Consider the following 24,270-nt stretch of genomic DNA (forward strand, 5'->3'; position numbering starts at 1 on the left):
CCTTCCACATTGGCATCTGAATCCCGCAGTTTCCCCCGCTAGCAACACAATTATCCGGCCCTAACACAACCGCGATAGAACAACAAGGCCGAAGTCACCGTTATCTCGCAGTAGCATATGCCGAAGCCCTCGGCTTTCATGTAAACATAGCGGAGAAACTACCGTAATGCTACGCTTGGCCCGCAATCACTGCAGCTGCATCATGGCCAGCGTCATGTCGCGTGCCAAACTCTCTACCTTCTGCTCTTCGCGACATCCAGCATGATTGGGATCTCAAGGCTCTGGGTGGCTTCGGCGCTCCTAGCTGAGCATGTGTTTGCTCGTGGTAGTCTAGTCTCACGCAATGATACGGAAACGTATGCGACGGGCTTGTTACATGAGTCGATGGACTGGATGGACATGTACTACGATGATGAAAGAGCATACCTGTTCAGCTTGGACGCTGCTGCTCTGACACACGAGACCAGAGCGAGCGTTTGGTATGCAGCTGGCTTATTGGCGCGAAACGAAGCCGATGACGTTGAGCAGGCAGTACGGATCGTGAAGAATGTCATCGGAGGGCAATTCAAGAACGAAAGTCAACAATGGTGAGTTTTGCAGCAAAAGAGGTCATTCAATTCCTCTTCTAGATACTGTTACTAACATAACCCAAGGTTTGGCGACTACCAAAAATATCCAGAGGAGCCAGCCGTAGGTACAGAACAATACCCAGCTGAGATCTACAACTCGTGGGATCCCAACTGGCGCGGCTTCATTGGCACAACTTTCGTCGTCATGCTAGAGGAATTTCCTCATCTACTCCCCCAAGATGTCCAGGATTACATGCTGGAAAGTTTGTTCAACACCACCATCGGAGACAGTTACCGTGTTGGCGGCGTCGACGACGATAATCTCTACCCGGCTTACAGCAACCCCTCCATCATGCGCGCCTTCGTCTCTGGCTACGTCGGTCGCCGTGCCAACGACTCCAACATGACGATCGCAGGCGAAAACTACGCGAAAGAAATCATCGACTTGTTTGTCCGAGACAACACACTTTCCGAGTTCAATTCTGGTACCTACGCTGGTGTTTCGCTGTTTGCGCTTACGCTTTGGGCGAAGTATATGCCAAACGACAGTCTGATGGGCGAGTATGGACCAAGAATGCTTCGCGATACCTGGTCTGTACTGGGCGAATTGTATCATGCGGACATGAAGAATGTGGCTGGGCCGTGGGATCGTGCCTATGGGTTCGACATGAACAAGTATCTCAGTATCTTGGCGCTGCAAATGTGGACGCTTGTGGGTAAGGAGATGGCGCCTATTAACAAGAAAGTATGCATGAAGCACCATTTCCGTTTCCCTTCTATCATATCTCCTACACATGACAAAGTCAGAGATTATATGAGAGGGAGAGAGCTAACACTCTTCCAGCCATACGCCATGGGTCACAAGGATGACTTCGCGATTGGCCCTCTAATCGCCATTCTGGCGCCCTACCATAACACGCTAGTTCCAAACGCCACGCTCTCATCTCTGTCCAAGTTTCCAGGCACACATACTGTTAGGACCTCCGCGTTCTCTCCACCGTACGACTTTGAGCCCCGAAATATCACGGCTTACCTCTCCCCTAATCTGACCATCGGTGCTGAATCCTTCAACGAAACTGTCGTCGGCGGCCCGGCTAAAAACCAGAACTCTTTCAATCCAGCAGTCGTGCAGTGGAAGAGACAGGACGGTAGTGTGGGCTGGATGAGTTTATATGCTCAGAGCATGGCTTTGGATGTGGTGGTTGAAGAGGGAAGCTTGCAACTTGAGTATCCGGTGGGGAATGCATCAAGTGCGTTTTCCTTCTTGGTGGGAACGAACGGCTGGGACGGTAAGAGGGATGTAGCAGGTTGGGCGGATGTAGAGGGTGTTCAAGTCAATGTTACCGGATCTGTGGATCTAGAACCCGAGGTTACATTCAATGGGCTGTTTGGCGGAGCTGGTGAGGTTATCAAGTAAGTTCTATCAGGACTACCGTCCACACAGAGAGAAGGCTATATGCTAACCTAACATAGCGACTTTGAGTTTTGGAACTTCACGTATAGGATGCCAGAAGGGAGCGAGGAGATGCCGTGGGTAAGGCTGAACTTTGAGGTTGTGTAGTCAATCCAACCGAATGACCAATATAAGCGTGCTCATTTGGTCAATATATGTAGTAGCATATGACCGCTAATATGATGCGCATGTGTCAACGACGTCTCTTTAAGCTGGATGACAGCAGAATTATGTACAAGTTCTCGACGTATGAAACATTGATTCTCAAACAGTAGGTATCATCATAAACGTTGACGTTGACGTATCGTAAACACCCCCAACTATCAACTTCCTTTCCCAAAAGCTAGCTTCGCCTGCCCCTTCTCAACCGCTTCTCCTCTTCCACTTCCCGGCGGTCGTCCCCGCCCTCTGGAAGGCTTCGATCCACCTACACCTTTTCTTGCAGAGAGCGTAGGGGGATTTCTCTCTTCATGCCGCATCTCCTTTGACAGATCGAGCGCAAAGTGGTAGTCTTCGTGTTCGGGCTTGTCCGCCGGTGGAAGGTGGAGGTTACAACGAGAACAGAAATATGTGTCGACGGATTTTTGCTGGGCTATAGGTCTGGAATGAGGGACTGGTGTTACTGGGTCGTGGTTCTGTGGTCGTGGTGGAGAGGGGGAAGCAGGCTGAGGTTGGGCTGAGGGCGGTGTTCCTATGGCATAAAGATTTATATCCGAACTTTGGCGTTCCAGCGTTGGCGTTGAAGGTCGGTCTAATTCATGACTTTGTTGTGCGCTGAATGGATCGTGATCTTCCCCTGTCTCTTCTGCCTCGTCCCCACTTTCATCTCGCGTGGACTCGCTATGTGTTCTCCAGAGTACTGCCCTCGCTGCATCAAAATCTTTCTTCTTCTCGTCTCTTGGGCCGAAGAAGTTGGCAATGTTTCCTTTTGTCCTTCTTCGCTTTGCTGGTGGTTCGCCTCCACCAGTTATAGCTCTACCAGTCGACATCATGGCCTTTGCTTCCTCACCCCGAACTAGAAAACCACCGATGCCTTTGTTGTTCGTGATACCATCTTCGAAGCCTCCGACGCTCAAGGAGAGATTAGCACATGGCCAGGCTCTCCCATCAACGACTACTTGAGCCAATAGATTTTTGGCGAGATCGAATAGTATGGTTTCTGATAGTGGTTTGCCCTGGGGTATCGGTGCTTGTCGACTCCGCGTTTGCGCACCTTGGCGGTGGTGCAGGTTGATGCTCTTGGGTCTTCTCTTGTTCTCTAGCACACCCTCTTCTACGCATCGTGAGAATATGTCGGCCACGAAGATGCGCAGCCACCTCACACCCTGCTCGAACGAGTTGATAGCGGGTCTGAAGGATTTTGCCGAAAGCATGCTTTTGATCTGAGTACGCGGATTGACCTCGCTATTATCTTCACCTCTAATGATGGAGTATATCCAACTGCCTGTGTCATCACCTAGCTTTTTCAATTGATCCAATGGCTGTTCCACAAGGTCCTTGACTTTATCCGTACCAAACATTGCGACGACCTCATCTCCTAGTTTGCCTCCTAGCATTCGGATTTTGGTAAATTTCATATCGGAAAGAAAGTGCTCGATAGCGCGGTTCCGGATAACGGTCTGTTGATTTGGTTTCTTGTACCCTGATCCTAGTTTTGACAATATCTTGTTCCTTGCGACTCCCCCAGAGCACGTATAACCCAGTGTGTCTTTGATCTGTTTCCTCACATCTCGTACAATCTCGGATGCGATGACCATGCACACATCATCCCAATCTGGATCCCTGTCTTCTCCATCTTCTTCACCTGTCTCAACAAGCGCGTCAGCCGCCCAGTCCAAGACGGTTGTAGGTACTTTGGGCAGTCGTTCTGACGAGTCATCGTATGGCGGGGGTCCTCTCAGTTCAGGATATCTCTCCAGCAATATCGTGTACACTTGCGCACTCAGATCCATGAAGACCTCATCGATACTTGCTTTCTCCACGCGTTGTTCCTTTTCTGGTAAAGCATCCTTTATGCATTTCAAAATCTTGCGACTCTCCATGCGATATGGGTCCAGGCTGACCTTGTGCGTCGCCATGTCCTTGAAGCTATTTTCATGGTATGCCCATTTCTCGTCGCCCTCCTTCCATGTCGCGACATGTTGTAGTATTAGGTCGGGGCATTGCTTCAACGCTTCCGTCGAAGTGACATGCCGGCTTAGTCCAAATGCGCGTGCGGGGTAGTTGATTGCTATGAGGCCCTGCCATTGCTGGACTGCGAGGGGCTTGGAGGGATCGATGCCAAGGCGGACGGTTTCGCATTGCGCGTAGAAGGCATCGAGGTCGACGTGCGCGATGACGCGGAGGGGTGTCTGGGGGTTGTACGTCTTGAGCTGGTGCAGCTGCTTATACGTAAACGCGGACTTGGGTATGCGACGCGGCGAGGTTATCGAGAATTGCGACGAATGGAACTCGGGCGATGGTGACGACATGGCGGATGACGACTCACATCAGATGAATGAGGCAATCTTTGACAAGGGCAACGTGTAGCCCGGTATCGCGTTAGTGGAGCTGCATCCTGAATAGAGGAATGCGATGCAGACGCGACATCTAGAAGGCGCGTGTTCCCGCGGTCCCGTGCATGCGCGTCATTCATCCACGAGATCGCGCTAGCCGAATCGGACTCACTGTGTTAATCAACGGTGCGACCTTTCAACCATCAAATTAACCTCACCACATCAAGATATATGTAAGCAGCACATGCGGTTGATCGTCCTTATATGAGCATCTGCTTCTTTTGAGTAACTCAAGTCTAAAGCGGAACGCTCAAGCATATCGAGTTTTCCACCCCATCAAGGTGAGGTATCATTTACTTCTACTATATATCAGCTAGAAGAGTAGCTCCGGAAGATGATGCGCTTTGAGCATGATGACCAACCTAGATGTCTTATGTATTGGCATGACCTTGGTGTACAAAGCATGGAGTAAAACTAACACAGACAGTATACATAGGTATGCAGGGTGTTTGCGAGTGGTCTAATTTTGATGCGTGCCTGAAGATCAAGCCAGGGCGCGGTTGAGGAGCAGGGTTGCATTCCAATGATTGGCCGCGGAACTGCATCTCGAAGGATAGCCACAAAACAACGAGTGACATGTGCGCACATGCGTGCCCCCATTGCCACGATGCACACATCACACTGACGCCAGTGAAGACTTGATGTTCCTGAACATAGCCCACAATCCTGCGAAACGCTTTTGACATGTTGCACTGCCATACCAAGACCGTTTCCAGAGTCATTGACGTCATGGTGAGCCCTTGATCCAATAGGAACATGCGGCTCAGTCTTCGTGGCAGCAAAAGGGCGAACAGCTAGAGCATTTCTTTTGATCTTGCTGTCTTTTGTCTCTTGAGAACTTTTCTAATTTACCACCGAAAAAGTTGCCGTTATGATTGCAAAAATGGACCAAGTCAATGGACATGCGGAATGTGGGGAAGACGACAGGGTACCTGTCTACTCGATCCACGACGTACCCATCACCGAAGAAAGGAAACCATATATCAGTAGCAAAAACTCTCGTCTACAACACGCAGGTACGAATAAGCGTGTTGCTACTACGCCATTGTACTAATTGCAAATAGCGGTTGCGCGCGCAAACCTCGCCCCGTCAGAAGAATCGCCTGAAGGCAGCACGCAAGACGACTGGGCAAAGAAGCACTCGCATCAAACAGTCCTGCAACAACACTGCGATTTCTTCGACCGCGATCATGATGGTGTTCTCTGGCCACAAGACACTTTCGTCGGTTTTTACCGCCTAGGCTGCGGGCTTTTCTTCTCTGCTTTCGCCGTCTTGGTCATCCATATTAACTTTTCGTATCCCACGTGCTCAGGATGGCTTCCGGATCCTTTCTTCCGTCTATTCTTGCACAATGTGCATAGAGCGAGGCACGGCAGCGATACGGGCACGTACGACGCCGAAGGAAGGTTCATCCCTTCGAAGTTCGAAGAAATTTTTACAAAATATGCCGATGGACGAGACTATTTAACCGTTGGAGACTTGGTGAATGTGTTGAAGGGGCAGAGGAATATCAATGATCCGATCGGAATGTGTGGCTTCATCTTCGAATGTAAGCATTGTCCATTCTTGAGCGGCGTGAGAGAATATTAACCTTGGATAGGGACTGCGACTTATATCACGCTTTGGCCTGAAGACGGTCGGATGATGAAGGTGTGTAATATATCGGATCATCTATTGGTTTACTCCCGATGCTAACAACGACAAGGAGGATATTCGCGCAGTATACGATGGCAGCATATTTCAGCGAATCGCTGACAAGCGCGAAAGAAAGTTGGAAATGAGGAAGAAAAGCCATTAAGGGGAAGGGCGATGCCCGCGAAATCGAGAACAGTGCTAAATCGAACCTTCGTTACAGACATGGCTCGATTGCGACACCCTGTGATTGCGACGTATGTAATAGAATTCCGGTCCGCATCCGAAAACAGCCGGTCTTCAGACCAGTTCCTACTTAGGTAGGAACTTCAGACCTAGAATTGGGCCATTGCGCCGCACGTGCAGAGACATCATCGATACGCCTATGCAGCTATTTTGAGACTGCAGTTCGCTGCAGTTTTCTCGATTCGAATCAACAGAATAGGGGTTAAACGGCGGAGGAAAGGTTTTGTGACGGATACCGGCTATGTACTTGCGTATACGAACATGCTGTTGGCTCCGGTGTTTGATCCGGCTGCGGGCAAAGTGCATGTAAGAGTTTGCCACGATAATCCAAAAGACCAGTGGTGGGCAATGCCGCGCATAATGACTGCTCACTAGTGAGTAGATTTCTTGTGTCAAGGTGGAAAGTTCAAGCGTTTCTCGAACGTGTGGTAATGAGCGTATTGGCGGAGCAAGACGCCGACGGCCAACGTCATAACTGGCATTGTGAATAGTATATTGCGAATTGTATTTGATGTTGATTGTAGTTGTCATTTGCCTTATTTCCGCGGTCAGAATACGATACTTCGCCACGTCCTCGATGTTCTATCTTGCTGCGTTGGTTCGGCAGTGTCGTTAGGGAGCTTGAGGTCACCCATAGACTGCAACAGCCGATTGAGACGTCGGTCAGCAGGATTCGAGCTAATCGACTGCACATTCACAGGGTACTCGCTATGCACGTGCTCTAGCATCGACTTTTCCCTCTTGTCTTCGTCCTTGATGCGTGCCCAGTCCTTGAGCAACTTCACATCAACAGGATTCATCTTATCGCGCAGGATGCGGAACACGAGCTCGGATAGAAAAAAGTTTCGACCTTGGTCGCGCAAGCCCTTGGCGCACAGTATGAGTGTAGCTCTGGTGGCTTTCATTATGGCCGGGAAATGCTCTTGCCGCGCCTCCGGGGTACGCAGGCGCTCTATCGAGTCAAAGCCCAGCTGAACGAAGATTTGGAGTAGAAAGATATAGTATGCTTCGAAGCCGTGACGATGGTAAAACATGTGGAGAAGCGTTTGAAGACTCGCTTTGGAGGCGGCATACAATCGCGCTGGGCTGAAGCCGGCATCAACCTCGAATGCTCCTTTATCGTGCGGTTGGTCGAGAGGGGTCTCGTGCTGCAGGAACGGCTGAAAAGTCATAGCTACGAGGTTATGAAACTGCATACTGTGACACAAAGGTTAGTTATTCTCACATGCGAGACAAGTCAAGCCTTACTGTAAGAGAAGTTGCGTTGGCATGGCAATATTGTGAGATTGCAGTGGCTCTGGCAGATCATAGAACCATTGGACCAGCATGGTGTGATAACGGCCGGCCTGCTGAAGGCCAAGATCGTTCTGTCTGTCGCCTTCTGGGAGTGCCTTTCCAGCTATGTCATTCATGATGCATCTCAGCTTGATGAGCGCCAGGAAAGTCTGACCCAGATGGATGGGGGTCTAGCAGCTCGTCAACAGGACTGGAAAGACAACATAGGATATACCTTCAGGGTAGACTTTAAGTGTTGAGTACAACTCAATAGGAACTAGCTCCTTCGGAGATTATAACATACCAGATGTGTCGCAAGAGGGTACTTGACCCAAATCTCGCCAAAGAAATTCTGTGCGTCTCGATAGTCCGGTAAGCCATCCTCAGGCGGAATTCGGGACAGTGGGGGCTTCATGAGGTAAAAACAAGAGAACCTGAACCTATATCAGAGAACATCATGTGGGGAAGAATAGGGGTCGGGTAAGTTTATACGCTTGCTGAGAAAAAATGCCCCATGCTGTAAGGGTTCTTGAAACGCGATCCTTTTCGGTTTTGTATTCCGCAGCCTTAGCAAATAACTCTAGTCTATCTGCAAGCTCTAGCGCGTATGTCCATGTCGTCCACCCCATCTCATCCATACCATTGGCGAAATAAATTCGGCCTAGGATGGTGGCTGCTTGGGCGGATGTAAGGTTATACACTTGCTGCGAATGTTGCAGCTCCCACAGCCGTCTGGTCTCAGCCAAGCACCGATAGCTGTAGGTGTCGGGGTTCCAGAACTCAGATCTCTGATTGAGCGAGCCTGCTCCGTGCTGTTCCGTGTGTTAACTCGCAGTGAAAAGGAAAGAGAAGACAAAGATGGAACATACGCAGGCTGCGGTGAGAATGGCATTAACAAGAAGCGGTGAACAATAATCATTTCTTCCAGTGGTCATGTCGTCGAGGAAGTGGTCTTTGTGGAAGCAGGGCCAGAGAGGAAACTCATAGAGGAAGTAGTCCTCGAGAAGGCGAGTAAGAAAAACGTCGTCATGACTGATCGATGTCCACCTCGAGGGCCTCAGGGAGTCTGGGGACATTCGGGGATCATACATGCGGGCGCCGGGATAGGGCACGTGGTAGATAGCGTGGTATGTCTGCTCTTGGATTTCGGTGCCATGGTGTGCAGTCTCGTGCGACAGGGCCTTGTACAGCCTCGAGGTCAGATACGGATTGTCAGTGCCGTCAAACAGTGGCATCATGTCAGCAAGATAGGGCAGGGTGAATTGGTAAGTCGTGTCCGGGACCAGCATGAGCTGGAGGCGGAGGCTGCCATACTCGAGGAAGCGTAGAACCGCATGCACGTCAGTGCCGCGACGAAGTTGGCCAAGTGTCTCATGGGCGATAGGCAGGGGCCGGGTGCGCAGGTGGGCGAAGACACGCTCGAGTGCACGGCTGGTGCCCGCAGAGTGCACCTGGCCATGGTGTCTGCGCGTGGTAGCGACGGGCCGGACCGGAGGCTGAGCGTAGTTGCATGGCGTGTGCCGCTTCCGACACTCTGAGCATTGGGGACGTTCGGTCGAACACTGGACACGTTAGATTACGTGCAAGTCCGGGTAAATTTTATTAGGTAGCTCGCGCACAACCAGCAACGGCCTTACCTACCTTTGTGATGCGGCCGCGACAAGCTTTGCATGCTCCTGCGCCCACAATATGTTGCAGGCTCATAGTAGGACGCCGCCGAAGAGAGGCCGCGTGCTGGCTGAGAGGACTGAAGAGGGGCAAGTTCCGGTCCATAGACAGTGGCTCACCTGCCAGACACTGGTGGCTTTGCGTTCTGCAATCTGTTGTTATATGTGGTGTGGTCCAGCGCTCTAGGAGTTCTTTCCTCTCGCCTATGAGCCTGCCTACTTGTACACAACATGACGTCGCCATCTCGCCGCTGGGTAGCCCACACAGAGGCGCTCATTAGGCGACGGCCCAAATGCCCGCACCTAATCAGCGCCTTCCTCGACTCGAGAACTACCCGGCAGTCCCATATATGTCGCCGCATAGAGACGCCTGGCACTGCAATGCTCCGTTCCGTCACCACGACATATTTCCCTAGTTCTTCTCTTGTTCGATCAGGCTGATACCGTGCCCGTGCGCGAGCTGGCTCAGGTCGCGACGTCGGTGTCTTGCACGCGCTCTTCATCCCCTCTCTAACACCACCATAACTGCAAGCGGAGGAAATGAACCACAGCCGCTATCCGCCGGAGGGCTCCAACTCCCGGGAGCCAAAGGTGGCCATTCCAAGAATACCCGGCCAGAATTATCAGATCCCGCCCGCCACACGAACCCCTCGAGCCCGCAGCGAAGTAGTGAGCAAAGCCGTAAGTAAAGGCCTTTGACTATTCCGATTGGGCCGGCGCTGACTTCCGCTAGTGCACTCAATGTCGCAAACGAAGTGGGCCTGAACTCTTGTCTATACCTCGCCCAGCTCCGGCTTGCTGACTACACCCAGAGATCAAATGCTCTGGTACTCGTCCGCGTTGTGGCAATTGTGACAAGCACCACCATAGTTGTCACTACGATCTAGAGCGCAAGGATCGCCTCAAAGGGTCTGTCCATGTCATTGCCTATCTGCTCTACTTCTTTGTCTGACAAGTAAAAGAGCGCAGCGCAAATCGCACGCATTGACCGAGCTCTTGCTCGATGTCAGCAGCCAGCTCGACGAGGCGAGCAAGAAGAGGATCGAGGAAACATTGGTATCCTTCGAAGATGACACGCCTCCTCCTCCACCAACTCCTGCGCTATCACGTGGAAAGCGGGCAAGGAGAGCTTCATCATCTCTTGCCAATGACGACGCTCTAAGTACCACCTCTGCAGAGGGTGGAGAAGCTCACGTCTCCGCTTCTGTCGGCTCCAACGAAGACCTGGATTTTGTCCAGGAGGACATTTTGCGCACCGAAGACGCAGGTAACATGGGCTACGTGGGTCGCAACTCGCAAGTCCAATGGCTCCGAGCCCTCGAAACCAAGATCGAACATCCTGAAGGCGAGTCCTCTGATATTTCATATGGGCCGCCTGGGGCAGGGGGAGATGCCTTCAATCAGCGTGCTAAAGCACTCCATGGGCGTCAACAGCACAGCGACAACCGGCAATCATCCGACAATGACCAATTCCTCGGCTACTACTTCTATCTTGACAAATCCAACATCGACATCGATATCGGTGACCCACATGTCATACCTTCTGCTGATACGGCCGATCGTCTTTTCGAGTACTATAAAGCGGTCGTACACAGCCCATTCCCAATCCTAGGTGACAGTTTCGAACACCAGCTGCACGCGTTTTTCAAGAGAGATCAAAGTAGTGCTACATTGGTCGTATGTCCAAAGTGGAAAGCTGTTATGAACCTCGTTTTCGCCATCGGTGCACGCTACTCACATCTCATCGGTGCAGAGTGGCGGGCCGACGACCACGACCACTTAGTGTATATGTGGAGAGCAGTACATCTATTGCAGCTTCAGTCCATCAATACCTTAGTCACGCAACCGGATCAGACAACGATACAGGTAGGCTCCTTTTGAAAACACAATGAAAAGCTCTGATATCAATATAGGCGTTCGGGCTTCTCTCTCTGTACTATCTGACGATTGGACATGTCAGCAGGTACGTCTCACTACAATCACACAGCGAAATTCACCCTCAAGGTATTCGCCTTGTTTTGTAATAACAAACGACAACGTAACATACAGCGAATACCTTTAGGGTGCGCATAAAAGCCCAGTCAACTATGCGACATGTACGCGTGCTGACGATGAGGTTACAGAGCTTGGTACATGATCGGTATCGCCATCCGCCATGCACAAGCTGCAGGTCTGCACCTTAGACACGAGAATCCTTCCATATCTCTTAACAGGAGGAAGGCCCTAGCCCAGATTTGGTGGTCGCTTTACTCCATTGAATGTGTCCTTACTTCAATAATAGGACGTCCTCGCACTGTAAGTGCGATAGACTGTACAGTACCACCACCGGGCGCGAAAGGAACTGAAATGGAGACACCGTTGCGTGAAAATGAGATATCTTCTGCAGTAAGCCGGGTCTCCGAATCTTCTGGCGGTGGGACCGTAACCAATGCGAGTTTGGATCCATTCGATGTAGCCTACGTTAGGCTCGACATTCTTATGGACAAAGTTCTGTCTGGTCTATACTCCGCGCAGAAGTCTGCCAAGTCTTGGAAGGCTGCGCAGAAGGAGATCGCTTCGCTATCTGACGAATTGGAAACCTGGGCTTTGCATTCGCTGTCTCGAGGTCCAGCTGCAGCAATTGCCGCTGCGTCAGGGCACGATCTGAGTCGAGAGCAGCTGCTACTGTATCTACACTACCACAGCGCTAAGATCTGCATCACTCGGCCCTGTCTGTGCCGGTTGGATTTGCGCATAAAGGGACAGAGCGAAGAGTCGATTCGATTCAACCAGAAAACCGCGGGGGCCTGCATAGGCGCAGCCTTGGATATCACCTCCATATTGCCAGACCCCCCAAACCCTGCATGGTATTACGAGAACGGTCCGTGGTGGTGTGCTGTCCATATGAGTAAGCCTGTCCGATCTTATAGTAATCGACATGGCTAATCACCATGCGTAGTCATGCAAGCCCTTACGGTCCTACTTCTTGAGCTGTCGCTGGACGGCATCCACTTGACGGTCGAAAAATCATATGTCACGTCCTGCGTCGACAAGCTTATACGATGGCTAAGTTCGATGAAATCGGTCGACGCAATTAGCGAGAGCGCATACAACGTTGTGGCTAGAGTGTTGAATAAGCAGAGCAAAAAAGAAGCGGCCCATCGGCAACTACCTCAGCCACAGCCGACTGATCAGCATCAACAACAACGCGATGTACAAGACACGAGCCTGGAGTTGCAGCAGCAATACCAGTCGTACAGTCAACCTCTTGCGTTGCAACAGTCGGGTGTCGTATGGCCAACCACTGATCCATCCAATAGCAACGACTTTTACTCGCAATCCAACACAGACAACTTCTATTCTGACGATGTCTCCGGAAGTGAATACCTGAACGATCCTAACGCTGGGTTAATGGATTTCGGTCAGCCACTGAACCTGTTCTATGGAAATCCTTACGAGGCAACTTTCGATCAATGGGAATGGGATCCGGCGGTGTTTGAGGATTCCAATCTGGGACATTAGCGAGGCCCGACCGGAGATCAAGGCGGTTATCAAATGCACGGGTACGGTGGTAGCTAATTGGAGTTGTGCGTTGCGTACGTACAGAAGCATAGTGTAAAAGAGATGCGGACATGGGCCACTTGATAGCAGTCATTCCAGACGATAAATGGATAGATAGCGGTATTGCTGATCAATCAGCACCAGCAGTCTCACTATACGCTTGTAAAACATGAAAAATTATACGATATAGTATGCAAAAGCTTTCTTTACGGGATTTGTTTTTGCTCCTAATCCTAATCGATATCATCCCACTTTGTTGTCTCCGTCTCTAGCACAGAAATGCTGATGATATCACAAGCCTGAACGACATGCTGACAGCAATGTACAATTTAGATGTCGCAAGCCTCCACATTGAACATACGCTGGACAACTTGGCACTCTTTCCCATAGTGCTCCAGCGCATCCCTTACTGCGTCCTCCACCTGCACAGTTTTTACACCAACAATCTCATTCTGAACAGCCTGGCCAAGATGTTTCACATCGTCCTCGCCTCCGTAGAACTGGTTAGATATCGCTAATCCCTTCACTGCTTTGCCCATTTGCGCTTTTCCCGCTTCTTGCTCACCACCTTCCTTCCACTTCTCCAGCACGACTAATGCATGCCGATGAATCTTTTCCACATCAACATGTTCAACGCTGAATGACGTATCAAGAAGCTTTTCCAGGGTGCGCAGCAGCATGTTTTGCGTGAGGTGGGGGAAGGGACAGATGAGAATGGGCTGGTTGGCGATAGGAAGAGGGTTGCGGAGCATGTTGCCAGCTGCGAGGCCGATTGTTGAAAGAGGGGTCCAGTATAAGGGTTCATTTCCAGCACCGTAGATACGAGCGTGTTGGTTGGGTATGTCTGGTACGGAAAGTGAGCTGATTGGACTAGTGAGTTAGATATATGAATAGGATGGCTTACCGAAGCCTGCGGGTCCCTTCATGAGCCCTGTGGTAGATGATTCAGTATTATTCTTACGAAAAGCAAGGCCTCTATGCTCAGAGGAAAACCTACACATATCGAAAAACGGCCCTCCATTCAAGCTGGCCCACGTCAACTTCTTTTCCATCCCCAATTCCTCTAGATACTCCCGGATCCTGCACTTGGAGCCTACAAAAGCTTCCGGCAATCTTTTAAACTCCTTGCGTGTGATATCTCCAACAAATTCATTGGCGAAGAAGAATTTGACGCCTGCAGCAACCGCAGCGTCGATGATGAGCTTGGATGGTTCGTAGTGCGTAGCACCGCCCGTGACGCAGTTCACTACTGCATCTTGGCCCTGAAACGCGGCTTGTAGAGAGGAGAAGGACGTGTAATCTACAGTGCGGTGGGTAATGGCCGTGAAAGGTGGTGTGTAAGACGATGTTGAGCGCGTGATGGCTGTGATGGTGAATCGGGCTCCGTCTTTGAGGAGTTCGGTGATAATGGTGTTGCCCACGTTTCCCCCTGCCTGTGTTTTCGCTAACGTTAACTCTGAAAGGCTCGCACGTCGTCTGGGTATACTGGGATGAAGGATAGTCAGATGGGTAAGTAGACATACCCCGAGAATTGCTACGTGCTTGAGCTCCATGTTCAATGTTCCGTTTGTGATGAATATTTTCCGGGTGCAAGATATGAATTACTACCAATGAACTTGAATACTACATTGTCATGGAACGAGGTGAGCTTATATGCTCACTGAGGATTGAAGTGCTCGCCCATTAGGCGCTCCAACAGAGTTCGACGCATACACGCATCTCCTGTTTTGTGAGTTTCTGCTCCTCGCTTGCAGCCAGGCAGAAGTAGGCAGCGCATGTCCATGCCTGCCTTGCTGCCTAACGTACTGGAAGGCGTTCGGTGTGAGTCTGGAAGCTGCATCTGTTTCGGCTCGGGAGATGATGGATTGCCGATGCGCCGAGACGACGCTTACATCCTTCGGTCATGGTCGGTGGGTTTGAGGTTAGTGTGCTCACGTGATTTGTCGGTGTTTGAACTTTTGTATGGTCTTGGGCGTCAGATGCCGAAGACACGGGTTCGGGCTCCTTTCCAACCTGCAAAGCTGAACGAGCCTACGAAAACAACATGTGGTTCTGGGGAGAAAGAGTGAATCCTGTATGTGCTCTGGATGTAGTTCTGTTTAGCTGGCTGTGTTTGATGATTGTGAGCTTTTATTTGACCTGGGAAATGACGATGGCGGGGCAGCCGAGGCCGCGATGGTGGCGTTGCATCATCGCGACGCACGATGTTTGTAGTAGCACAGTTCTTAAACGCCTTGAAATAGCAAACTGCCATGCTGTCAATTGAGCGAGGTAAATTACCACGCTTGAAATCTCCATAGTACAAAGCTCGGTCCGAAATAGACCGGTCGGGGCAGTGGATCTGGGCAGCGCGCAATAAAAGGTTACCAAATGCCGCTGCGCTCGAGACAGCATTACCCGGCAACTCCTTCTCCTTGACCCCTCCATCCTCTCAAAGTACTCGATTACATCGTCACCACTTTCACAAACATACGTTTACCATGTCGCAACGAGCAGCACTTCTCATCGGCAAACTGTCACATGCCCAGAAAGAATGGCAGCAATGTTCAGAGGTAGCCTCGAAGCTGCACGAGTACCCCGATGGCAACCGCGAAGACTTCCTCTCAAAGTGCAAGAGTGGTGAATTCGACGGTATATACGCCCTTTACCGAAGCAACGACTCGAATCCGATTACCGGAGACTTCAACGCGGAATTGCTTGACGCTCTGCCTAAGAGTTTGAAGTATGTCTGCCACAACGGCGCGGGATACAACAACATCGACGTCGCAGCCTGCACAAAGAGAGGGATATCGGTATCAAGCACACCGATAGCGGTTAACGACGCGACTGCAGATGTTGCCATCTGGCTCATGCTGGGCGCGCTCCGAAACATCAAGCAGTCCTACATGGCAGTAAACAATGGTTTGTAAGCTTACCGTTCTTTGAATCAAAGCTGACACTTCTGGCAGGCAAGTGGCGCGGCAACTTCTCCCTCGGTCACGACCCCAAGAACAAGACACTCGGTATCCTAGGCATGGGTGGTATTGGCTCAGCGGTCGCACATCGCGCAAAAGCATTCGGCATGAAGATACAATACCACAACCGTCACCAGCTACCGGGTAGCGAGGAGAACGGTGCGAAGTACGTGAGTTTCGATGAGCTACTCAAGACATCCGATGTCCTCAGCCTGAACTTGGCGCTCAACCCTTCTACCACACACATCATTGGCAAGGAACAATTCAACGCGATGAAGGATGGTGTGATCATTGTGAACACTGCACGAGGTGCATTGATTGATGAGGCAGCTTTGGTCGACGCGCTGAAGAGCGGCAAGGTCTGGACATGTGGGCTGGATGTGTTTGAGGAGGAGCCGAAGATTCATCCAGGGCTACTGGAATGCGAGAACGCGGTATTGCTGCCTCATGTTGGAACGGCTACATACGAAACACAGGTAAGCCTCTCTGTCTAGTGAAGTGAGAGTGAGCAAGAGCTAACTATTCCCAGCGCGACATGGAGATACTGGTTTTGGACAACTTGAAGTCGGCTATCAAGAGCGACAAGCTGTTGACGCAAGTACCTGAACAGAAGGGCAAAGCGAACCTATAGTTGATGATTGACGGATCCTACTTCACGATTAGAGACACTTGCATTCCAACCCGAGTAATGAAGAGAATAACAATATCAGCACGCCTGTAGCCTGCCTATCACCCCATACGTCTACTTTGTTGCACTTGAGTGATCTTTTCGCGACCATCTAGAGTGCTACTAATACTGCTTTTATAATTGTTCTAACGATCGTATGTCGGCTTGTGGAGACCACGGCAAGTAGTGTCGGAGCTGACGAGCTGGCTTCGGCATATGGATACTTGGTCGCTAGGCCAATGAGAAGCCTATCGCAATTCCAATCGCCTAGCTCCCGTGCGGAGGCAAGATGCGGAGGTGAAGAATCTGGGGTCGGTCTTTGAACGGAATGTGGAGAACAAGGCAAAAAGGGTGAGTTGAAGGTCGAGTCGGTCTTTGTATTGCAGTGCATCGCATATCCAAGACGATGCCGGCTGCTGTTCTGGTGTTCACATGCACAAAATAAGCTGATGCACAAGGAGCGCTAAGCAAGTGCCTAGCCTGCCACCCGGCATCTTCGCCCCCTGGGCATCCATCTCACACACATTCCTGCAGACGCTGCATCCGCACTGTACAGCCAGCGATTCATTCTATTTCTTGGCCATGCAAACCTTTGACTCGTCTCCATAGATACTGCAGACGAAGGAAGCACACAAAAGTCTCAACACAATAACAGCGACGGCGTTTGAATGGAGGGATAATTACCATCCGCTATGCCGACCCACTAGCTATGGGGCTCTCCGCCTGTAACTGGCACGTCTGGAGTCCCCACGAACGAATCCCCACGTCATATCCCCGACGTCGCGTTGCACTATGCCGACAGCCAAGGCAACTGGTCGCCTTTTGCCAGCGGGTTTTGGTCGGGGTTCGCTAACTAGGCTCTGCGACGCAGGATAAACTGACGATATATATTCGGATGTTTGCCGCAGTGTTTGGTTGATCGACATCATCGACTTTGAACGTTCGTCGTGTCGCATCACATCGCATTTGCCTGTGCATCTTCTCTGCGACATCTGATCCACGTTGCCATCATGGCGAAGCTCAACATGTCCGAGGTGTGGGCCGACATCAAGACGTATCGTCGAGCCTACCTGCTCACCGCTGTGGCATCCTTTGGTGGAATGCTGTTTGGTTGGGACACAGGTCTCATCGGAGGTGTGTTGCTGCACGTGCATATGGAATGACCGTCGCTAACCGCATTGCAGGTGTCTTGACAATGGATGCATTCCAGCACTCATTCAACCTCAACAAGGACAGCAAAAACTTTGCCAATCTACAGGGAAACATCGTTTCTGTTCTCCAGGCAGGATGTTTTTTCGGCGCCATGGCCAGTTTCTACGTTTCCGACACCTTTGGCCGTAAATGGGCACTTATCACAGCGGATATTATCTTCATCATTGGATCTTTGATTCAGACCCTGTGCGGGATTGGTACAACAAGCCTTGCCCAGCTCTACGTTGGACGTGTGATTGGCGGTTTCGGCGTTGGCTTGATTTCAGCCGTCGTCCCCACGTACATTGGAGAAAACGCGCCCAGGGCGATCCGAGGACGCTGCATTGGGTGCATGGTATGTGTCGTCTACACCGCTTGATTGCATCAGTCGACTGACGTGGAGCAGCAACTTTTCAACGTGACTGGTATTTGTCTGTCCTTTTTCGTCAACTACGGCATCTCCCTCGACATTACTAGCCCTACGGACTCGACTAAATGGCGCGTGCCATTTGCCCTGCAGATGCTCCCTGGCGCTTTCCTGCTTGTAGGCATGCTCTTCATGAACGAGTCTCCGCGCTGGCTTGTAGAGAAAAATAAGCTAAGCCAAGCCGCTAAAGCTCTGGCTCATGTCCGCGGCAAGAGCGTCGAAGACCCAGAGGTAACACAGGAGTTGGATGAAATTATCGCAGACTTCAACGGTCACGAGAAGATGCCGATGGTTGCTCAACTCAAGGCTGCCTGCTCGAACAAGAAGATGCTGTACCGCTCGAGCTTTGTTGTCATTCTTATGTTCTGGCAACAGTGGACGGGAACAAACTCGATTAATTATTATGCTCCTCAGATCTTCAAGCAAATTGGCCTTACTGGTAACTCGTCCGGACTATTCGTAAGTAGAGTGTAAAGAGCGCATGCATGCATCACGAGCTAACCTGCAACTAGGCAACTGGAGTTTATGGTATCGTCAAGATCGTCGTGACAGCGATTGGCCTGATGGCATTTACTGAGCAGCTGGGACGCAAATGGTCGTTGATCCTCGGATCGATTGGCCAAGCGTTTGCGATGTACTACATTGGTGTCAACCAAGCAGTCCACCCACCCACAGGCGAACTTGATGGCAACGCAATCTTTGCCATCATCTGCGTCTATCTCTTTGTTGTCTTCTATTCATTCGGTTGGGGCCCGATCCCGTTTGTGCTGGCGTCCGAGTGCAGTCCCAACCACGTGCGGTCTCTGCTCATGGCGGCCTCGCTGATGACGCAATGGCTCTTCAACTTTGTAATCGCAAAGATTACGCCCCTGATGCTGGACAACATTACGTACGGAACGTTTCTTCTGTTCGGGTCGCTATGCATTGTCATGGGTATCTGGACGGTGTTCTGCGTGCCTGAAACCAAGGGGGTGCGGTTGGAGTCTGTGGGAGAGTTGTTCGAGGGCAGCATTATCAGGGGTTGTATTCAGGATACCATCCCAAGCAAGTCGCGGGCGAAGCAGCTCAGACATCATCACGCGACGGACGATGCCGACTCGACCAAAAGCGGCGTTGGCAAGGCTGCGAGGGTGGAGCAGATCGAGGATGTGTAGAGCATCGGAGAGAGGAGGCGAAGGCAAAAAGCAACAGGTGGCCAATGTTCAGAGCTTACGTTGCGGCGCGTCTGGCGGATTAGTACCGCGAGAAGTGTTTCGGTAGCTGAGAAATGCCGAAGTCATGATGTGACTGCTCCGTGCCTATGCCATGTTTCCAGACCAATCGATGGCAACGATCAAACTACAGTGCGCATCAGGATCTGTACGACGTGTTCATACAGCGAAGATCGTGAACGGAACGGGTTGCTTGAGTCGGCCCGCCCAGGGCAGTCGCACCGGACGAGTCACGAGGCCATGGGCAGTCCTGGCGGTCAAGTTGGGTAGCACAGGGCTATCCTGCCTAAGCGGGGTCAGTTGGGCGGCGGAAGGCGTCTGTAGCAGCTAGAGAGAATGCTAGGCAGCGGGGCGACGTTATTGACAGGTCGGAGTGTGCGTGCGGATACCAACGTGCTGACGTGCAAGTGGCAGCAGAGTGAAGCGTGAGTGTGGGAACGTGGTAACTGCTCGGTGCATGCAGAGTTGCATGTAGCTAGGACCGGTTTTAGCTGTTGCTAGTAAATCTCTCCTGCGACTAGCGAAAAAGCCAAAAATGCAGAGCAGCAAGCGGACCCTGTTTCTGAGCCACGAGCCAGGGCTGAACCTGAGTGGCTGCGTGCTGCAGGGTTGCGCGGGTCCAAGCGAAGGCGATGACATAGTGCAATCTGACTCTCTCCACGTAACCTCGAAACCAGGTGGGCGGCTTGATGCGCACGCTCTGTACCCGACCGAATCCTCACCCTCCTCGCTGTCTATCCTTACTGTCCATCTCGAGTCCAGCGCTGCACCCCATCGACGCTCCAACATCTGCTGCCCCGTCGGCCGTTGCTCCTCCCCACCGCACTTGTCCGCCTCATTCGCTGCCTCGCGGTCCCCACCACACAGTCCATAGTATCCTGCTGGGCACACCCTGGGAGCCACCTGCAAATATCACGTTGATTTTACACCGTGCCCTCACCCCCGCCCCCTGTCACCACCGTGGCCAGGGACCTTGGGCGTATCCTGCATCCTACAACCATCGGCCAACCTGTTCGCGCTGCTAGTCGTCGAGCCAACTTGGCTGTGCCCACCGGCTGTCGTCCGGTGTTGAAACGCCCTTATGTACGTCGAGCTGCGACTTTGTTCTGCCTCTTCGCCAGGCCTAATTTCTAATTCCCTTTCGTTTGTGCCATTTGCTCTCTTTCCCAACTTCTGAAACCGACCACTGGGCTGACACGATGTTGGGCAGCGTTCTCCTCCCCACTAAGCCGCCTGGCCTGAGGAAGCACAATACTTATTCTAGCACCGTTGCGCCGCCCCTTCCCCCACGTCGAAACTCCTTGTCCACCACGCCCGCCGCCAAAACTGCCGCCAAATCCGCTCCCCTCCACGTCAAGACCGTCACTCTCTCAGGCGGCATGGACACGCGCTACAACCGCCCCTCGTCCCCGCGAGGGAGCCGCTACTCCAACCCCGCCAGGTCGTCGACAGGCACCTTCTCCGACCCCTACTACTCCTCGTCTTATTCGAGCTATGGCCGTCCCAGCTCGCCACGCTCCAGTGTCGACCGCCTCGGAACTTCCCACACTTCCCACACATCCCACCACACGCCCTACTACACACCCACCACCTCGCACACCTCGCACTCCACCACCGCCAAATACGACTCGTACACGGGACGCCCGCGACGCAACACCAACGATTTATCCCGCCCCAACGTGAGTACCAGTGCCTTGCCGCAGACCTCGCTGCCCCTCCGCACACCCTACTCGACACACACTCATACCGACCGCCCACGGAGCCCCCTGACCCCTTCCTACGCCAAAGGGCCGGATACATACATCACTCCAGGCGCTTCATCACGAGGCCACAAGAAGGTCTACAGCGTTGACGACACCAGCCACTTGACTAAGCTCGTAGCTGAGGTCCAGCCTTCTTCGCACCACCACCGGGACCATGCAGACCGGGGCTACAGTCTCACAAGTGGCGGCCGCAGCTACCATGACAGCAGCAAGCCCCCCTCGCGCCTTACCGACCTGAGCAACAGTGATGGCTACTCCTACACCGACCCAGCGAGCATGTACCGCGACACAGAGCCAGCCTGGCGGAGGCCACGTGCTGGTAGCTTGGAACGTAGCTCTCGCCCCACTAGCATGATCTCAGATCGCCCCGCTCGTGCCTCTACCCGCGAACTTGGCCCTCCCCCATCTACCCGCGGCTTCGATAAGATCAACAGCATTCCGCGCCCTCACGGCAGGTCATCGTCCATCGAAAGGGCACGCGACATCCCCAAGTACGATCCCTACCCAGACACAAGCCTCGGACGATCCTCTTCCACTCGCAATTCTCGCACTCCTGCCGCTATCCACCAAGAGCCCCGTCGAGACACTCATCGCGACGACTACGATCGCCAGAGCCGCGGTGTCGAGAACAAGCGCCACAGCACTGCCTTTGAGGACCGTGAGGTGACTACCCGTGGCTTCGGTATTGCACCAGGCCCCCCAGCCCTTGCACACGACCATCATACTTTGGATCGACAGCCTCTATATCCCCCGGCCGAGCCTCCTCGACCCAGGCCACAGGAGCCCAGCAGCCATTACTACCAGCCAGAGCGCGCTGAGGCACGCATGCCGGATCCCCGCGCCTCTCGTGACAGGGATATCGCTCCACCCCAGGATTATGACAAGCGTCCTCGTGAGCGTGAGCGTGAGCGTGAAAGCCGATCTGAAGAGAAAGGTAGCTTTGTGCAGACTGCGGCTGGCGCAGTGGCTGGTGTGGCAGCTACCCTGGCCGGCGCTGGTTATATGAAGAACCGCGACAAGGACCGTGGTAGCGACCGAGACTCCTCAGGGGAGCGAGAGCGTGAGCGCCGGAAGGAATATGATGAGCGTGACCGGCGAGACCGGCCTGACGAGCGACGGGAGAGAAAGTCTGAAGGTCGTCGCAACTCCCTCCAGCCACAGCAACCACCGCCAGCTGCTGTCCCAGTCCCAGTCCCTGCCCCAGCCCCTGCTCCAGCTCCAGCACAGATCGCAGCTCCCGACTATCCTCCCATCGAGCCCGAGCGCAAGCTCCGCGAACGTCGATACGAAGACGACGACAGGGAGAAGGTACCCTTGGTACCCTCTCGCAAGCCACCTTCTTCTGAGGGTAGCGGCGATGAGCGACCGCGTCACTATGTCGACCGCGATGCCGAACGCCGGAGGGAACCAGCACCCCAGGAAGCTACTCTGGACCCCGACGAGGAATACCGACGACGCGTCCAACAAGAAGCAGAGCGTGCTAGCCGAAGTACCCGCGACAGAGATAGCGACTCTGACCGCGAGAAGAGCCGAAGGAGCAAGAAGGATGAGCGTGACAGGTCTCGAGGCCCTGAAGATCGCTCTCGCGCGTCTCCCCCCAGGGATCGCCCCATGAGCGTCTACGATGGTGGCATGGTACAGGAGCCTGAGACGCTTGACAGGGAATCTACAAGTAAGAGCGTACAGATCGTCGAACCTCCCAAGGAACCTGTTGCGCCTGTTAAGGGAATCCTTCGCAAGCCTACTGAAAAGTTCCCTGAGGACCCTGAGCCCATCCGCGAGGGAGTTGCACCACACAAGGACGCTCTAAAGGGCAAGGACATTCCCGTCGGAGCCCGATGGACAAGGATTGATCGCCGCCTCGTCAACCCTGAAGCTCTAGAGCAAGCCAAGGAACGCTTTGAGGAGCGAATGGACTGCGTCATTGTCCTGCGTGTTTTGACCAAGGAAGAAATTCAGAAGCTCGCTGATCGTACCAAGAAGATTCGCGAGAGCAGAGGTAAGTCCACATCAAGTTCTGTCCATGAACCATAATAACAAGGCTGTAGAAGAGGAGTACGATCATGACCGACGCGATCGAGACGACCGTGACAGGCGAAGCCACCGCTCCAAGGACGATAGGGATGACGAAGACCGCGACAGCGACCGAGACCGAGACCGTCGTCACCATGACCGTGAACGACGTCGCCGCTATGATGACGAGAGCGACTACGACGACCGCGAGCGAGAGCGTGAACGCGACAGGCCCAGGAAAGTTGAGATCGACGATGGAAGGTGATTACAATGAGTGGCTGGGCGCATGACGTCGCATGTTGTTGGTCAATACGAGAATCGGGCGCATGCGCTTATGATGATGGAGCTGTAGAGAAGAATGACTTCCACGGGACCAATAGGCCATGTCCTGAGAGAAGTAACAAGGATGACGAAGTTATCGCACATGGTGTCAGACCTCACCTATCGAAACCCCAAAAAAGAAACACAGCAAAGAGCACGTTGGCGCATTCTTTGCCCATTCGAAGAGCACAGGCCTCGATCCTTCGCTCCGGCGTTGCTCTTTGAGATATCACCACCGAAGTCGCAGCGCGCCGGAGCACGATATCCTGCATTCTCCTCTTTCTTCGGCGCAAGGTGTTGATAGCACCATATACAAAAAGTCGGATTCGCAGAGTACTGAATTGGTTATGAAAGTACGTGGCACTCTTTTGACAATAGACTTGTGGCGCTTGGGCGGGCGTTGATGGAAGTTCGTTCATGTCTTTCGTTACGCATAGCGAGGTAGTAGCATGGTATGGCGTGTCAAGAGCGAAGGACAGACTTTCTTTTTGTACAATATTTTTATTCACTTCTACATGTGAAAACACTTATGGGAATGGCAAAGCTTCAAACGACTACTTCAAAACGTTGGTTCCCGTGTGATGTATGGCGATATCTGTATGCTACGATAGTATGCATCTATGGAGTGGTTGAGCAAACCGGGGTGGATATGTCTTTGATAGTATCCTGTCTACGACTTCATGGAGCCGGTTGGTCCTTGTGGCATTCTCCTCCTGTGCCAACATTACAACTCAACGTTCTTGTTTTCTGATTCGATACTGTAAACTGTCTTTACAGGACGTTTG

General features: G+C 52.4%; 9 protein-coding genes across 9 annotated transcripts; 6 read left to right on the forward strand and 3 right to left on the reverse strand.

Annotated features, from left to right (window-relative positions):
* Positions 1–261: 261 nt before the first annotated feature.
* Positions 262–2,130, forward strand: J4E82_004215 (uncharacterized protein; the record flags this gene model as incomplete). Its single annotated transcript, XM_051730494.1, has 4 exons — positions 262–587; positions 654–1,314; positions 1,414–1,982; positions 2,043–2,130. The coding sequence occupies 4 exons, from the start codon at positions 262–264 to the stop codon at positions 2,128–2,130; spliced, it is 1,644 nt and encodes a 547-aa protein (XP_051589833.1).
* A 215-nt stretch (positions 2,131–2,345) lies between these two features.
* On the reverse strand, positions 2,346–4,493 carry J4E82_004216 (uncharacterized protein; the record flags this gene model as incomplete). Its single annotated transcript, XM_051730495.1, has 1 exon — positions 2,346–4,493. One exon carries the CDS (start codon positions 4,491–4,493, stop codon positions 2,346–2,348), a length of 2,148 nt encoding a protein of 715 aa, XP_051589834.1.
* A 967-nt stretch (positions 4,494–5,460) lies between these two features.
* On the forward strand, positions 5,461–6,376 carry J4E82_004217 (uncharacterized protein; the record flags this gene model as incomplete). Its single annotated transcript, XM_051730496.1, has 4 exons — positions 5,461–5,593; positions 5,642–6,127; positions 6,179–6,228; positions 6,284–6,376. The coding sequence occupies 4 exons, from the start codon at positions 5,461–5,463 to the stop codon at positions 6,374–6,376; spliced, it is 762 nt and encodes a 253-aa protein (XP_051589835.1).
* Positions 6,377–7,004: 628 nt separating this feature from the next.
* On the reverse strand, positions 7,005–9,435 carry J4E82_004218 (uncharacterized protein; the record flags this gene model as incomplete). The annotated part of the gene is made up of 6 exons (XM_051730497.1): positions 7,005–7,653; positions 7,705–7,922; positions 8,036–8,165; positions 8,224–8,543; positions 8,601–9,293; positions 9,373–9,435. 6 exons carry the CDS (start codon positions 9,433–9,435, stop codon positions 7,005–7,007), a joined length of 2,073 nt encoding a protein of 690 aa, XP_051589836.1.
* Positions 9,436–9,938: 503 nt separating this feature from the next.
* On the forward strand, positions 9,939–12,899 carry J4E82_004219 (uncharacterized protein; the record flags this gene model as incomplete). The annotated part of the gene is made up of 7 exons (XM_051730498.1): positions 9,939–10,079; positions 10,132–10,153; positions 10,211–10,307; positions 10,361–11,264; positions 11,312–11,361; positions 11,522–12,285; positions 12,337–12,899. 7 exons carry the CDS (start codon positions 9,939–9,941, stop codon positions 12,897–12,899), a joined length of 2,541 nt encoding a protein of 846 aa, XP_051589837.1.
* Positions 12,900–13,267: 368 nt separating this feature from the next.
* J4E82_004220 (uncharacterized protein) lies at positions 13,268–14,491 on the reverse strand (the record flags this gene model as incomplete). Its single annotated transcript, XM_051730499.1, has 4 exons — positions 13,268–13,782; positions 13,843–13,869; positions 13,936–14,371; positions 14,462–14,491. 4 exons carry the CDS (start codon positions 14,489–14,491, stop codon positions 13,268–13,270), a joined length of 1,008 nt encoding a protein of 335 aa, XP_051589838.1.
* A 927-nt stretch (positions 14,492–15,418) lies between these two features.
* Positions 15,419–16,523, forward strand: J4E82_004221 (uncharacterized protein; the record flags this gene model as incomplete). The annotated part of the gene is made up of 3 exons (XM_051730500.1): positions 15,419–15,839; positions 15,887–16,368; positions 16,422–16,523. The coding sequence occupies 3 exons, from the start codon at positions 15,419–15,421 to the stop codon at positions 16,521–16,523; spliced, it is 1,005 nt and encodes a 334-aa protein (XP_051589839.1).
* Positions 16,524–17,569: 1,046 nt separating this feature from the next.
* Positions 17,570–19,331, forward strand: J4E82_004222 (uncharacterized protein; the record flags this gene model as incomplete). Its single annotated transcript, XM_051730501.1, has 4 exons — positions 17,570–17,693; positions 17,744–18,105; positions 18,157–18,636; positions 18,690–19,331. 4 exons carry the CDS (start codon positions 17,570–17,572, stop codon positions 19,329–19,331), a joined length of 1,608 nt encoding a protein of 535 aa, XP_051589840.1.
* Positions 19,332–20,587: 1,256 nt separating this feature from the next.
* On the forward strand, positions 20,588–23,429 carry J4E82_004223 (uncharacterized protein; the record flags this gene model as incomplete). The annotated part of the gene is made up of 2 exons (XM_051730502.1): positions 20,588–23,150; positions 23,200–23,429. The coding sequence occupies 2 exons, from the start codon at positions 20,588–20,590 to the stop codon at positions 23,427–23,429; spliced, it is 2,793 nt and encodes a 930-aa protein (XP_051589841.1).
* Positions 23,430–24,270: the final 841 nt, after the last annotated feature.

Source organism: Alternaria postmessia (assembly GCF_024291825.1).
Source record: "Alternaria postmessia strain BMP 2775 chromosome Unknown scaffold_19, whole genome shotgun sequence".
Taxonomy (NCBI): Eukaryota; Fungi; Ascomycota; class Dothideomycetes; order Pleosporales; family Pleosporaceae; genus Alternaria; species Alternaria postmessia.